This window comes from Lagenorhynchus albirostris, chromosome 6, assembly GCF_949774975.1.
Source record: "Lagenorhynchus albirostris chromosome 6, mLagAlb1.1, whole genome shotgun sequence".
Taxonomy (NCBI): Eukaryota; Metazoa; Chordata; class Mammalia; order Artiodactyla; family Delphinidae; genus Lagenorhynchus; species Lagenorhynchus albirostris.
In genome coordinates this window covers 19575960-19591437 of record NC_083100.1, presented here as the reverse complement: position 1 = coordinate 19591437, position 15478 = coordinate 19575960, and the positions used below count along the sequence as shown (strand labels likewise).

Genomic DNA, 15478 nt, shown 5'->3' with positions numbered 1-15478 from the left:
CTCGCTTGGGTGCCCAGGCCCAGCCGGTGGAAACAGGCCAGGCGGTTAATGTGTGACTCGCTCTGTACTTCGCTGTGCCCCAGGACACACAATCCCATCTCCTCCTAATGGCCCCCCGCTAACATCCCACCCGACCTGCCTGCTGCCTGCTGCCTGCTGGCTGCGGGTAACAATTGGCCAAGTCATTCATCAGCCAGGGGCCAAAACCCTCAGAGAGAGGGAGCAGAGGCCTCGTAGGTCCTGGGCGGGGCAGAGCAGAAAGGAGGACGTGGGGCCAGCAGGTGACCGCAGGTGGCCAAGAGGTGAGCACAGGTGAGGAAATCAATGTGCGGGGAGGGTAATGGAATGTGGGCCATGGTCATTCTTCTGGAGTTGGCCAGGCCTGCTGGCTAGTGGGTTTCTGGGACACTTAGCCGTCTGTTATCCTTGGGTCTCAGAATAATAGAATAAGAGTTATCATCTACTGAGAAAGAGCCCACAGGATTTTACCTACGTTTTCTCTAATCCTCAAACCAACCTTGCAAGGTGGCTGAGACATATCAGTGGCAGCGTTTTTATACCGATGAGGAGACCAGTTTCAGAAGTGGAATGATTTGTCCGCTATAACGCAGCTCATATAAACGGCAGAATCAAGATCCACCTGAGCCCAAGGCCAGAGGGGCTCCAACTCCACCAGGACATCCAGGCTCCGGCACTGGCTTGGGGTCAGTGGCTTGGAAGGCTCAGAAGGTTAAGACTGAGTCTTGGCCCCCAGGGAGAGCCAAGCAGGAGAGAAGGCCGGGTCTTCAGCGCCTTCCCTCAGGACCAGCAGCTTCTCTCAAGCAAAGGCAGACGCCCCAGGAGGGGAAGCCCATCTCTCCCTCGCTCTCCCTGCTCAGCCAGTTCCAGTGGACACTGCAGACCCTCAAGCTAAAAGCCAGAAGCAGCCAGGGAGGCTGGCATGGGCCAGGGGTTCAGGAGTCCCCTCCCTTCCCATGCCACTGACAGAACTTCTAATCTGCCCTCTCCCTGCACCGCAGACCCTGGCCCTCACCAGATCCCTCACGCTCGCTGTTTCTTAGCAGGAAACTGCTGGCCTTTGTTCCCTCCTGCACATTTCACCATGTGTCCTGTTTCAGCGGGACCCCAGGATTTCCCCCTCCTGTCTCCTTCTCTGGCTCTAATTCTCCAGCTCCCATTTGCCTTTCTCTCCCTGCTCTGGGTTCCCACCCTCCCCTTCCTAACTCCTGCAGTCTCTCAGAAGCAGCAAACCCCCGTGCGATGTTTACACAGCCCCCGAGTCAGAAACGCTGAAAAATATGACCTTTTGGGAGCCACATTCCAGGAAAATGAGAAGCCAGTCACAGCTCAGTGTCACTTTCTCTCCCAGCCTTAGGTGGGTGTGGGTGTGGGTGTGGGTGTGTGTGTGCACACACGTGTGCACTGACTGCTTATGACACACTCCAAGTCTACTCAGTAACCCCTGAAGGCCCCGCACTCTGAGAGACGACTCTAGGAAGATTGAGGGGAAGGGAGGATTATTACAACTTCTCAAAATATTTTATAAAGTGGAGATAAAATGGCTTCCCACCCAAGACCTACCTCATCCTTGACCCCCACTGCCAGGGAAGCAGAAGCCGGAGGAACCAGTGGCTTCGTAGGGCCCTGTGCCCAGTGGAGTTGAAATGGGGTCTCCAGGGGCAAACACACGTTAGCCAGGTGCTATCAAGGGACCCTAGCATCAGAATCACTGGGGGTGTTAGACAGTAATGCAGATCCCTGGGCCCAAGCCAAGCCCCACCGAACCAAAGTTGAGGGTGGCAGGAATATGCTTACTGGGGTCGCCGGGCAAGGCTGAGGCCCACTGACAGGTGATGCAAGGGAATGGTGACCCATGGCTCTTCCCCTTAGAATTCAGAAAACGAGCCTCAGCAGCAGAGAGTAGAGGCTGAAAGTGGAAAAGGAAGTAATGAAAAGTCATCAGGCTTCGGAGCCAGATACTCAGATCTGAGCTGCCTGCTAGTTTCATGACTGGTGCAAACACTTCACACCTCAGTTTTCTCATTTGAGAGTGTGGCCCATTATATCCGCTTCATGGGTGGTTTTTCAAGGATTCAATGAGATGAGTGTCAAGTAGCCACCATGCAGAGGATCCTCAATAAACAGGGGCTATAAACAAAGTGATTATAATGAAAACCCCTGCGAGTCAGAGAGAAAATAGGTTCTTTGAAAAGGTAAACAAAGTTGATAAGCCTTTAGTAGACTGACCAGGAAAAAAAGAGAGACCACGTAAATTACTTGAATCAGAAATGAAAGAGGGGATATCACTACCGACCTTACAGAAATAAAAATTATGAAGGAACACTATGAACAATTGTAGGGCAATAAATTAGATAGCTAGGGTGAGCTGGACAAATTCCTAGAAAGACACATTGTACCAAAACTGACTCAAGAAGAAATAGAAAATCTGAATAAACATATAACAGGTGAAGAAACTGAATCAGCAATCAAAACACTACACAAAGAGAAAAGCCCGGGCCCAGATGACATCACATGTGAATTCTACCAAACATTTAAAGAATAATCAATATCAACTCTTCACAAACACTTACAAAGTGGAAGAGGAGCAAACACTCATTCTATGAGGCCACTGTTACCTCGATATCAAAACCATTACAAGAAAAAAAAAAGACAAAGACATTACAAGAAAAAGAAAACTAAAGACCAATATTTCTTATGAACAGAGATGCAACAATATACTAGAGACCAAATCCAGCAACATATAATAGTAAGAATTATACATCCTGACCAAATGGGATCTATCCCGGGTATGCAAGGTTGTTTCAACAGCTGAAACTCAACTACTGCAATATACCATAGCAATAGAATAAAAAAACAAAAGCACCACGATCATTTCAACAGATGCAGAAAAAGATGTGACAAAACCCTGATTTAGAAAACATTCAACAGGGACTTCCCTGGTGGTCCAGTGGGTAAGACTCCATGCTCCCAACGCAGGGGGCCTGGGTTCAATTCCTGGTCGGAGAACTAGATCCTGCCTGCATGCCGCAACTAAGAGCCTGCACGCTGCATCTAAGAAGCCCACGTGCTACAACTAAGAAGCCCTCATGCCGCAACTAAAGATCCTGCGTGCTGCAACTAAGACCCGGCGCAAGCTAAATAAATAAATAAATATTATTTAAAAAAAAAAAACACTCAACAAACTAGAAATAGAAGGAAAAGTTCTTAATGTAATAAAGGGCATCTATGAGAAACCCACAGCTAACATCATGCGTAATGGTTAAAGACTGCATGCTTTCCCCTAAGATCAAGAACAAGGTAAGGATTTCTGCTCTTGTCATTTCTAGTTCTAGGAGGTTCTAGCCAGGATGAGTTGGCAAAAATATGGAACAAAAGGCTTTCAGTTTGGAAAGGAGGAAGTAAAACTATCTCCATTCACAGATGAGATGATCTTGTATACAGAAAATCCTACAGAATTCATTTTTAAACTACTGGAATTAACAAATGAGTTCATGAAGGTTGCAGGATAAATCTTCAATATACAAAAATCAATTGTATGGGGATATACGTATGCATATAGCTGATTCACTTTGTTATACAGCAGAAACTAACACAACATGGTAAAGCAATTATACTCCAATAAAGATGTTAAAAAAAATCAATTGTATTTCTATACACTGGCAATGAACAATCTGAAAATGAAATTAAGAAAACAATTCTATCTAAAATAGCAACAAAAAGAATGAAATATTTAGGAATAAATTTAGCCTCCCAAATGTGTAAAACTTATACTCTGAAAACTACAAAACAGTATGAAAAGAATTTAAAGAAGATCTAAATTAATGGAAAAATATGCCATGCTCAAGGATCAGAAGACTCAACATTGTTAAGATGGCAATACTCCCCAAACTGTTCTACAGATTCAATTTAATCCCTATTAGAATTTCAGTTAGCTGCTTTGTAGAAAGTGATAGGTTGATCCTAAAATTCAAATGGAAACTCAAAGGACCCAAAATAGGCCAATCTCGAAAAAGAAGAATAAAGTTGGAAGATTCACACTTCGAATTTCAAAACTTACTATAAAATAGTAGTAATCAAAATACTGCGGTACTGGTGTAAGGACAGACATACCTTTATTCCATTCTCAATGGAATACAATTAAGAGTCCAGGAATAAACCTTCACATCTATGGTTAACTGATCTTTGACAGGTTGCCAAGAGTTTTCAGTGAGGAAAGAGTAGTCTTTTCAACAAATTTCTGGGACAACTGGATAGGCACATGAAAAAGAATGCAGTTGGGCCCTTACCTCATACCATATATAAATACTAACTCAAAGTGGATGGAAGATCTAATGGTAACAGCCAAAACTATAAAACTCAGAAGAAAACATAGGGATAAACATGACTTTGGATTTGACTTTAGCTATGACACCAAAAGCACATATGCCATAACAGAAAAAAATTAGATAAATTGGACTGAATCAAAGTTTAAAACTTGTGTGCTACAAAGTAAAAAGACAACCCACAGGACAGGGAAAAAACGCCTCAAATCACATATCTGATAAGGGACTTGTATCCTGAACATATGAAGAACTCTTAGAACCCAACAATAAAAAGGCAAATAACCTAATTTTTTTTTTTTTTTTTTTTTTTTTTTTTTTGCGGTACGCGGGCCTCTCACTGCTGTGGCCTCTCCCGTTGCGGAGCACAGGCTCCGGACGCGCAGGCCCAGCGTTCATGGCTCATGGGCTCAGCCACTCCGTGGCACGTGGGATCCTCCCGGACCGGGGCACGAACCCGTGTCCCCTGCATCGGCAGGCGGACTCTCAACCATTGTGCCACCAGGGAAGCCCAATAACCTAATTTTTTAAATAGGCAAAGAATCTGAATAGACATTCCTCCAAAAAAGATATACACATGACTAATAAGCACGTGAAAAGATACTCAACATCATTAGTCACCAGGGAAATCAAATCAAAGCCACCATGAGATATCACTTCATATCTACCAGGATGGCCATAATCAAAAAGTCAAATAAGTATTGATGAGGATGTACAGAAATCAGAATCTTCATACATTGCTGGTGAGAACACAAAATGATGCAGCTATGTTGTAAGTTGAATTGTGTTCCCCAAAAAAAGATATGTTGAAGTCCCAGTACCTCAGAATGTGACCTTATTTGGAAGAAGGGTCTTTATGGAGGTAATCAAGTTAAAATGTGATCATCATGGTGGGCCTTAATCCAATATGACTGGTGTCCTTGTAAAAATTTGACACAGAGACAGATAGATACAGAGGAAAGATGATAAGAAGACACACACAGAAAATACCATGTGAAGATAAAAGATTAAAGTGAAGTATCTATAATCCAAGAAACAGCAAAGACTGCCGGCAAACCACTCAATTCTTAGAAGAGGCAAGGTGCGGTTCCCCCTACAGCTTTCAGAGGAACGTGGTCCTGCCAACACCTTGATTTTGGACTTTTAGCCTCCAGGACTGTGGGACAATAAGTTTCTGTGAAGTCAGTTTGTGATACTTTGCTGCAGCAGACCTAGAAAACTAATATAAGCTACTTTGGAAAACAGGCTGACAGTTCCTCAAAAAGTTAAATACAGAGTTACAACAGGACCCCATAATTCCACACATAGGTACAGATAGATAGATAGATAGATAGATAGATAGATAGATAGATAGAAGAGAAGTGAAAACATATGTCCACATGAAAACTTGTTCATGAATATTCACGGGAGTATTATTCACAATAACCAAAAGGTGGAAACAACCCAAATGTCCATCAACGGATAAATGGATAAACAAAGTGTGGTATACCCACACAATAGAATATTATTAGGCCATACAAAGGATGTACCTTGAAAACATTATGCTAAGTGAAAGAAGCCAGCCCTGAAGAACATACATTCTGTTGTTCCATTTACGTGACGTCTCCAGAATAGAGAAATACAGAGACGGAAAGCAGATTCGTGTTGCTCAGGGCTGGGGCCGGGGTGCGGGAAGCAGAGGGATTGAGGAGGGGCAGTTAAACTGTATGAGGTTTCTTAAACGCTGGAGAGGGTGTGGAGAAAAGGGAACCTTCCTACACTGTTGGTGGGAATGTAAGTTGGTGCAGCCACCACGGAAAACAGTATGGCGGTTCCTCAAAAAACTAAAAATACGGTTGCCACATGATCCAGGAACCCAACTCCTCAGCATATATTCGGACAAAACTCTAATTCAAAAAGATCCATGCACCCCCATGTCCATAGCAGCACTATTCACCATAGCCAATACATGGAAACAACCTAAATGTCCATCAACAGATGAATGGGTAAAGAAGATGTGGTATACTACTCAACCATAAAAAAGAACGAAATCATGCTAGTTGCAGCAACACGGATGGACCTAGAGATTATCATACTAAGTGAAGTAAGTCAGAAAGAGAAAGACAAAGACAAATACCATATGATATCACTTATATGTGGAATCTAAAATATGACACAAATGAACTTATCTACGAAACAGAAAGACTCACAGACATAGAGAACCCAGTTGTGGTTGCCAAGGGGGAGAGAGGGCTGGGGAGGGATGGACTGGGAGTTTGGGGTTAGCAGATGCAAATTGTTATATATAGAATGGATAAACAACAAGGTCCTACTGTATAGCATAGGGAACTATACTCAATATCCTGTGATAAATCATAATGGAAAGAATATGAAAAAGAATGTATATAAATGTATAACTGAATCACTTTGCTGTACAGCAGAAATAAACAAAACATTGTAAATCAACTAAACTTCAATAAAATAATTTTTTTTTAGTGTATGGAGTTTCTTTTTGAGGTGATAAAATGCTCTAATATTGACTGTGGTGATGGTTGCACAACATTGAATAAACAAAAAAACCACTGCAATGTATGCTTTACCTTGGTGGTGCAGTGGTTAAGAATTCGCCTCCCAATGCAGGGGACCCGGTTCAATCCCTGGTCAGGGAACTAGATCCCCACATGCATGCAGCAACTAAGAGTTTCCATGCCACAACTAAGGAGCCTGCCAGCTGCAACTAAGGAGCCCACCAGCTGCAACTAAGACATGGCACAACCAAAAATAAATAAATAAAATAAGTAAATTTTTTTTAAAAAGAAATGTATGCTTTAAATGGGTGAATTGTATGGTATGTGAATTACATCTCAAGAAAGTTGTTATTTTTTTAAAAAGAGTAAGAGAGGCCCTTGACCACAGAAAGCACTATTACACACTTGGCACTGTGCTGGGTGTTGACCAAGACAGCAAGGACAGAGGTGGGTCTTCAGAAGCTGCAGACCAGTGGTTCTCAAATTTGGCTGCAAAGGGGACTCACCTGGGAAGCTTTTATTTAAATCAACTTTATGGACATATAATTCATATACAATAAATGCATCCCTTCCTTTTAAGAATATAGTTCAGTGAGTTTGACAAACCCATACTCTGGGTAACCACCACCACAATCAAGATAAAGAACATCTGTATCACCCAAAAAAAGTTCCCTCACACTCTTCTGCAGTCAATCTTCCCACCACCCCCCAGCTCCAGGAAAGTACTAATCTGCTTTCTGTCAGGAGAGTTTTGCCTTGTCAAGAATTTCATAAAAATATAACCATCTAGTATGTACTCTTTTGTGTCTGGCTGCTTTCACTAAGCACAGTATTTTTGAGATTCATCCACGATGCTGTGCGTAACAATAGTTCATTCGTTTTTATCACCACGTAGTATTCCACTGGACCTTTATGACACAGTTTGTCCATCCACCTGCTGTTGACTATCTGGGTTTTTCCAGTTTGTGAATTGTGAATTCATAGCTATTGTGAATAAAGCTGGTATGAATTTATGTGCAAGCCTTTCAGCGGACATGTTTCCATTTCTCTTGGGTAGATACCTTGGAGCAGAATTGCTGGGTCATAAGGCAAGTGTATGTTTAACTTTATAAGGAATGGTCAAACTGCTTTCCAGAATGGTTGTGCCATTTTACACTCCCACCTATGGTTGCCACTTTCAAAAATCCCAATGCCCAGGTCATGCCCCAAACCAATTAAATCAGAATCCCTGGGGAGGGGGACCCAGGCATCATTATCTTTAAAGCACCCTAGTGATTCTAATGCACAGACAAGGTCTGGAACCACTGCTACAGATCTCAGGTGCCCTGAGGCAAGCAAACAGCAAAAGACACATTATATTCACCTCCATCTGTTTCCTCATTCTTCCTTGATAGTGGAGAGGGAGAAGAGAAGCAAAACATATGCAAGCATCATCTTGCTTGACACCAGTGCCCTTAGCAAGCTTGGCTGGTCTCTCAGTTCAGATTTTTCCCCACCATTTTTTGTTTTGTTTTGTTTTGGGGTTTTTTGGCGGCACCGTGTGGCCCAGCATGGCATGCGGGATCTAAGTTCCCCAGCCAGGGATTGAACCCATGCCCCCTGCAGTGGAAGCGTGGAGTCCTAACCACTGGACCGCCAGGGAATTCCCATCTCCCCTCTTTTTCTGAGTTAGAAGAAGGTAGGAGGAATACAAAATGATAAATATTAGCAACATTTTGACCACTTAATTTTGAGCTTGGCATTTTAGCTGGGTTATCATAGAGCCCTACAAAATAGGTACTACTATAATCCTTGTGTTACAGATGAGGAAACTGGGGCTCAGAGAGGTTAAGTACCTTGCCCAGGGTCACACAGCCAGTTATTATTGTAGTCAGCATTTAAACTCAACAGTCTGTCTCCAAGGCCAAAGAACTTAAGCACTCCACTGGGCTCAGAGCAACGGATGGGTCTTGGAGCCATGAACCTCCTCCCACTACCCTGCTATCCTGGTAGCAGGAGAATACAGCAGGCCTCCAACACAATTGTGAAGGGAGGCTGCAGGTGTGTTTATGAGAGAGTGGGAGAGTGATGTATAATGTGACTGAAAAATGGGGGTTAATTATGGGATTTCCTTTCCTTTCAAGCTTAAAGGATGGGATTTAAACCCCTCTGGTACAGGGGAGGAGACAAACTCATTGCTGCAGCCTCCCCCCTTCACCCCCCTCACCCCTCCCCCCTCCCGGTGCTGAGGGCAGGGAGGCGCCAGGGCTGGGAAGAGGGCAGGAGAACTAAAGGAAGCGAGGTGACAAGGGGCTGCCCGGAGGCTGAGGTGTGGGCCTGGGCAATCTGCCTGCCCTGCATCTACCTGGTCCTTTCATCTAACTCTTATCTGACATGGAATAGACAGCTAGCATTTTGCTGGAAGGAGCCGCCCTTGTCAGCTGGGACTGCTATTTCAAACAAGGGGGCAAGTCAGGAGTGAAACAAGGGTTTCTCAGACACGTATCAGGATGAGGGGAAACTGGGTGTGGGCTGCGCAGGAACTCTCTGTATTATCTTTGTAAATTTTCTGTAAATCGAAAGCCAGCCTAAAATGTAAAGTCTCCTTTAAAATAATAAATAAATACACAAATGAATAAGATGTATCTGGAGGTTGTAGAACCCTATAGCAGGCAAGCGAGGAGAAAAGCAAAACAGAAGATAATCTGCTGTGTATATACACACTGTGCACATGCTCAAATAAAAGTGGAAGACAAATCCTGGGCCATTCATTTTAAATCCTCAATAGGAGAAACAATTGGGGACAGATAAGGACCCCTATGAGACTTAAGGGTGGGGACTAAGGGAGGCTTAGAATTTGCTCCCTTCAAGAGATTTAGGGGGACAGCTGGAGAGTGGGGCTCCCATGAACTACGATGAGTTGCCAGTGCCTGTACCAGCCCCTTCTCTCTATTTGTCTCTGTTTCTCCGGCTTGCTCTCAGACTCACCTCCCTTCTCACCTGCTCCCCACCATTTATCCCAGGGCAGTGCCAGAAAGCCACTGGCACTAAGGTGCCCTTAGCCAAGTTGGTTACCGTCCCTGGGCCTCAACATTGGGTCTCTAAAATGGGACTCCCAGGAGCCCTGCCCACCTCCCAGGACTGAGAAGCTCAGGGAAAATGTTTTGTGTATTACAAAGTTCAGTGTAGACACAGGTGATTAAATGTTCACAGCCAGTCTGCTCACAGTAGCCCCAAACTGGAGATAACCCAAATGGCAATCAGCAGTGGAATAGATAAATAAATTGGGGTTTATTCACATACTGGAATACAACACAGCAATAAAAAAAGAAGGAAACCCTGCAACCCACCAGAACACAGATGAGCCTCCCAGAGATAACGCTAAGTGAAATAAGCCAGACACAAAAGTAAACATACTGCATGATTCAATTTATATGAAGTTCATAAACAGGCAAAACTAATCTCTGATGGTATAAGTAAGACTAGCAATTACCTTTGGGGGATATTGGTTGGAGGGGAGCATAAAGGCTGCTTCTGGGGTGCCGGAAATGTTCTAGATCTTGATCTGTTCATATATATGTACAAATCTATCAATTTGTGTACTTGATGGTATGTGAGTTACACCCCAACTACACAGTGTAAACGCCTAGATTTATTATTTGGGAGCATCTTTTTTTTTTTTTTTTTTGGCCACACCATGCGGCTTTTGGGATCTTAGTTCCTTGACCAGGGATTGAACCCGGGCCCACGGCAGTGAAAGCGCCGAGTCCTAACCACTGAACTGCCAGGGAATTCCCTATATGGAGCATCTTTGTGTTAGGAGGTAGGAAAACTTTTTGAAGGAGAATGTTTAAATGGTTTTTCTGCTCCTTCTTTCCTGCTCTCATCCACCCCCTCAGCCTCTCCCTATATAGGAACTTCTTGTTTCTCAACATTCCTTTATTCCACTCCTTTACTTCTTCACTGGAACCTCTACTACAGGCCAGGCCCTGTTCTAGAAGCTGAGGGCGCAACGTACCTCTCAACAGTCCCAAGTGCAACAAACATGTATTTAACATCTGCTCTGAGCTGAGCACTAAGGGCCCTCCTCTACCAGCACTGCGCATTTTCTCTCAAGCAGGTCCAAGTGGCAAAGAACGAGGCACAGAGTATCTGGGCTCCTTTCTAGTTTCACCTATGGTTCCAAGAAAGAAGATGCCTACTACGTGTCAATGTGCATTTAATCCTCTATAACCCAGCTCACACAGCTGGAAGGCAGCAGGGTAGAGTTCAAACCCAGGTATGTCTGATTCCTATGGCCCTGCCCTTCCCACCGCTCTCGAGACCTCCCGAGAGCCCGATCAGTTTTGCTCCCTCCCTGGAACTCTGTGGCCGTCAGCCTCCAAATGGTCCCAGTGATTCTCGCCTCCAGGTATTCATGTCTTTATAGGCCCCTCCCACACTCAATGGGGCTGACTTGGGTGACGAACAGCATATTGTAGAAATACTGTTTGTCTTCCAAGTCCAGGCTATAAAAGACACGGGGCTTCTGCCTCGCTCTCTCTTGAATCACTCACTTTGAGGCAGCCAGGCACCATGTTATGAGGACACTCAAGCAGTCCTATGGAGATGGCTGTGTGTCAAGAAACTGACACCTCCTGCCAAAAGCCAGCCCCAACTTGTTAGCCACGTGAATGAACCATCTTAGAAGGAGATCCCCTAGCCTGTCAGGCCTTCAGATGACATTAGCCCCACCTGACATCCTGACTGCCACCCCATGAGAGACCCCAGCCCAGAACCGGCCAGCTAAGCCACTCCCAAATTTCTGACGCACAGAAACTGTGTGTTGCTGCTTTAAGTTACTAAATTTGGGGGTAATTTGTTACATCGTATTGTAACGTATAAATCATAGAGCCCCTCTCAGAGCCATGGGTTCATGAGGCAGCAACAGTCTGGAAGGAGGCATGTTTAGGCATCCAGAACCAGCCACTTACCAGAGGGGTGGCCAGAGCGAGCTGAATTTGAGAGGACAGGAGAGGATCAATACCAGCAAGAAATCCCCAGTGTGTGGGAAAAGAACTGTGAAATAAGAGACCAAGCAAAGCAGAAGTCCTGGCACCCTCTTCCCTAGAAATTTCCCACACTCTTCATCTACCTCAGTAGACAGAACCACGTGTACCCGGTGACTCTGGCCAAAAACCTGGGAGTCATCCTTGAGCCCATTCTCACTCTCACACCCAACATCCCATCCCATCCACAGCCAGGCTCTGGGCTCTACCCCAGAATGCATGCCAGGCCTGGTCCCTTCTCACCATCTTTCTGGCAAGCGCCATGGACTAAGCCGCCAGCGTCTCTTACCTGGACATCAGCCGCCTCCTGACCCCCCTCCCTGCTCCTACACTTCTGCCTGCTCAAGGTCAGAGTGGCCTTCTCCACGTGGAGATCAGATCATGCCTCACGCTTAACCGCCAGTGCTCACTCCTCTCCAGCCACACGGCCTTCTTCCAAGCGGGACAAGCTCACCTCACCTCGGGTGCACTGGCTCTTTCCATCTCTCAAATCATCATGTAGCATCACTGGAGTCTCCTCGCACACAATACTTCCTTGGAGGAGCTGTCCTGGGCCACTCAGCCTAATCATTCTCTAACCCCCGCTCTAGCTCGATTCCCTCATAACTTGTTTGCCTATTTATGGTCCGTCTCCCCTGTGAGAATGTCAGGCCCATGAGGGCAGAGGCCTTCTCTGTCTTGTTCACCGACAACAGTGTCTGGCATATGGAAAGAGCTCAAAAAACATTGGTTTAATGAATCCCTTCTAGAGGCAGGGGGATGGATGAGATGACCTCCAAGTTGATCTGGTTATAAAATCCAGGGTACACAGCTCTGCTGTGTGGTCTGGGGCTCACATCACCCTTTCCCGGCAGGAGGAAAAGGCAGGGCGTTAGCAAGATCTGTAGTTTTAGGGGAGAGATTTGCCAGGTGGGTGGAGCTCACACCCCCAGTGGGTACCATTTCCTATAGAGGAAAATCCTATAAAAAGCCCCATTTGTCTGTCTGGCCACTGCCCTGCCGGGCCACCTCTCCCCTCCGGGTTAGCCTCATTGGCTGGGCAGAGCAGGGCTGCTGCAGCCTGGTGTATTCTGACGCCCCAGCGTATGTGAGAACTGCCAAGCAGAGTACGCCTCCCAGAAGCCATCTTTGTCATCTCTCTGCGTCCACACAGGAGGCAGCTGTACAGCGAGGAGCCATCTTCTGTCGCACCTCTCAGCCTCTCTGGCCCCCCTTTCACCCTACTCAGGCCTTCACTGGACATTCATCACCTATCCTCTCTGACTCTATCCACTACCGCAAGAGATGGAAGGCAAAGGGGGAAAGGCAGGTAAGCATCAAGGAATGTCTGCCCCTAGGCAAGAGGGACATTTTAGAAGGAAGCGCAAAGGCCCAGGGACAGAAATGGGTGAGGAATTATACTGTGAGACATTGGGAAAGTCAATCAACCTTTGGGTGCCTCGGTTTATCTGTAAAACAACGAGATCTTTCGGCCTGTTTTATGCTCTGGTAGAATTAAAAGAATAAAATCAGATAACGCATTGAAGTGTTTTCTAAGGCCTACAGCACTGTACAAATGTCCATTGTTATTAAGAGAAACAGGTGCGGGGGGGGGGGTTGGTTGGGGAGGAGCAAGAACACCGGAAGGTTCTGGGGTTAAAGGTGGAAAAACTCTGCTCTGGATGAAGAGAACAAGGTGGGAGATGCAGGGAGAGGCAGAAACTCACTTCCCACCCAGAGAAGAAAAGGCTGAGGTTGTCAGAAAAGCAGAAGACAACAGAAGGGGCAGAAACTGTCCAGGTGGCAGAAACAAGCCAGGCCTTTTGCACTTCTGCCGGGACAGCCCTCCAACCTGGAGTTTCCAGATGGAGAGACCCCTCCCCTACCCCACAGCAAGGCTGTGTACTCTGCTTGAGCAAGGTCACTCAGGAGGAAGTGGATCCCCTCAGAGAGGCCTACTCCATCAGCACCTTTCTCCAATGTAACTCTCCGCCCTCAGAGCTACCAATTGATAATAATCAATTACCTGTTATGTTTTTGAGCACCTACTGTGTGTCAGGCACTGTGCTGGGCACGTCACACACATTATCCCATCTCATCCTCATAATAACCTTTTCTTACTCCCATATCCTTGAGAATGAAACAGAGGCTCAGAGAGGTTACATGACTTGCCCAAGGTCACCCAGCTAATAAGAAGCAGAGCATGAGATGCACCAGACACTGGGCCTCAACTCCTCAAAGCTCCTTTTTGAAGCATCCTCCCCCTTCCTTCCATTCACTGAACTCCTTCCTGAAAGATTAAGTGTGAACAGCAAAGGCAGGGGTTAGAGGGCAGGGAGGATATTAACAATAATGGGGACAGTGCGCAGACTGGCTGCACATGAAAGGTTGAGGCAGAGCACTTCCACCTCCAGAAAGCTGAGCGCATCTGACGGAACAATTTCCTTCCCAAGTCATCCATCAAAATCCATCCTGGTGTCATCCCCACCCCCACCCCCATTACTCCAAGGCTGCCACCAGGTGATCACTCTTCCGCAAAAGCATGAGAGGATGCAGCAAGGGACCAGCCAACCTGGCCAGCCAGGACCCAGCAATTCCTCTGGTCTTTCTTTCCTCCTGTTTTCCTCTCCCACTAAGACAAGCCAGGAAACACTGATGGGGAAACTGAGCACCGAAGTGGGATCCCGCCAATGAAGAGAGTGGACAGTCGCTCAAGGAGGTTCCAGACCCAGCGCGACGCTGACCTCTGACCTTTTTCCACCTCACCCCCACTCCCCCTACCTATCCCTTCTCCGCCCTCGGGGTCCTATGGCTGTGGCACTATCCCGCGTTTTTCTAGGCTGGCCAAATCCGGCCAACTAGAGCTCTGCGCGGCCCAAGGGGGAATTGAAATGCATCCCTCTCCGCCTTCATACATTCACTCCCCTTGAGAACTAGGTGGAAATACCTTCAAAGGCCCTTCTCCAGGAGCTCGATCCCCGCCAGCCACCCCCAATAGCCGCCGAGCCTGCGCGTCGCGCCCCCATCCCCCTCGCCGTCCCCGCCCCCGGCGCTCGCCTTCACCTTGACCTGAGCCAGCTCCGGGGCCCAGAAGCTTTGCATAAACAAAGAGAGAAGGAGGGGACGATCAGGGCACCGCCCCCGGCCCGCCGGCGCCCCCGCTCCAGTCCCTTGACCCCTGGCCCGTCCCGTCCTCAAGCCCCCCGCGGGGCCAGCGGCCCGCAGCCCCTTACCTTGGCCTGGCATTTCCGATGACAGGAGAAGCTGCAGACTGCAAGAGGGCGAGACACAGAAAGAAAGTTTAGCCGCGAGGTATGAAATGGAAACTCCGGCGAAATCTCCTCCCACCCCCGCCCGCAATCCGCGCTCGGGAGGGAAGGAGGGACGGAGGGAAGGAGGGACGGAGAGAGGAGGGGGCGGGGGGCTGCCGCAGCTCCCCGGGGCCTGAGGGGCGAGAACGCCCGGGACTGCGAACCCGCGGGCCGAGGAGGCGCCTAGACCACGTTGCCAGAGCCCCTCGGGCGGCCGCGGGAAGTTGGGAGGAGCGAGGGGAGAGGAGGGGAACCGACTCCGCCGCTGGATCCTTGCAGAGGGCAGAGGTGGCCCGGACCCAGGGTCCTTGTCA

The 15478-nt window shown here is 47.0% G+C and overlaps 1 protein-coding gene across 7 annotated transcripts in view; it reads right to left on the bottom strand.

The window, feature by feature from the left end:
* Positions 1-15478, bottom strand: part of TNS1 (tensin 1) — a 190851-nt gene that overhangs the window by 158209 nt on the left and 17164 nt on the right. For all 7 annotated transcript variants that reach the window (XM_060152144.1, XM_060152138.1, XM_060152140.1 and 4 more), the window contains exon 3: positions 15087-15124. In XM_060152144.1, the coding sequence (XP_060008127.1) occupies positions 15087-15124 (38 nt within the window). The remainder of the gene's footprint in view (positions 1-15086; positions 15125-15478) is intronic.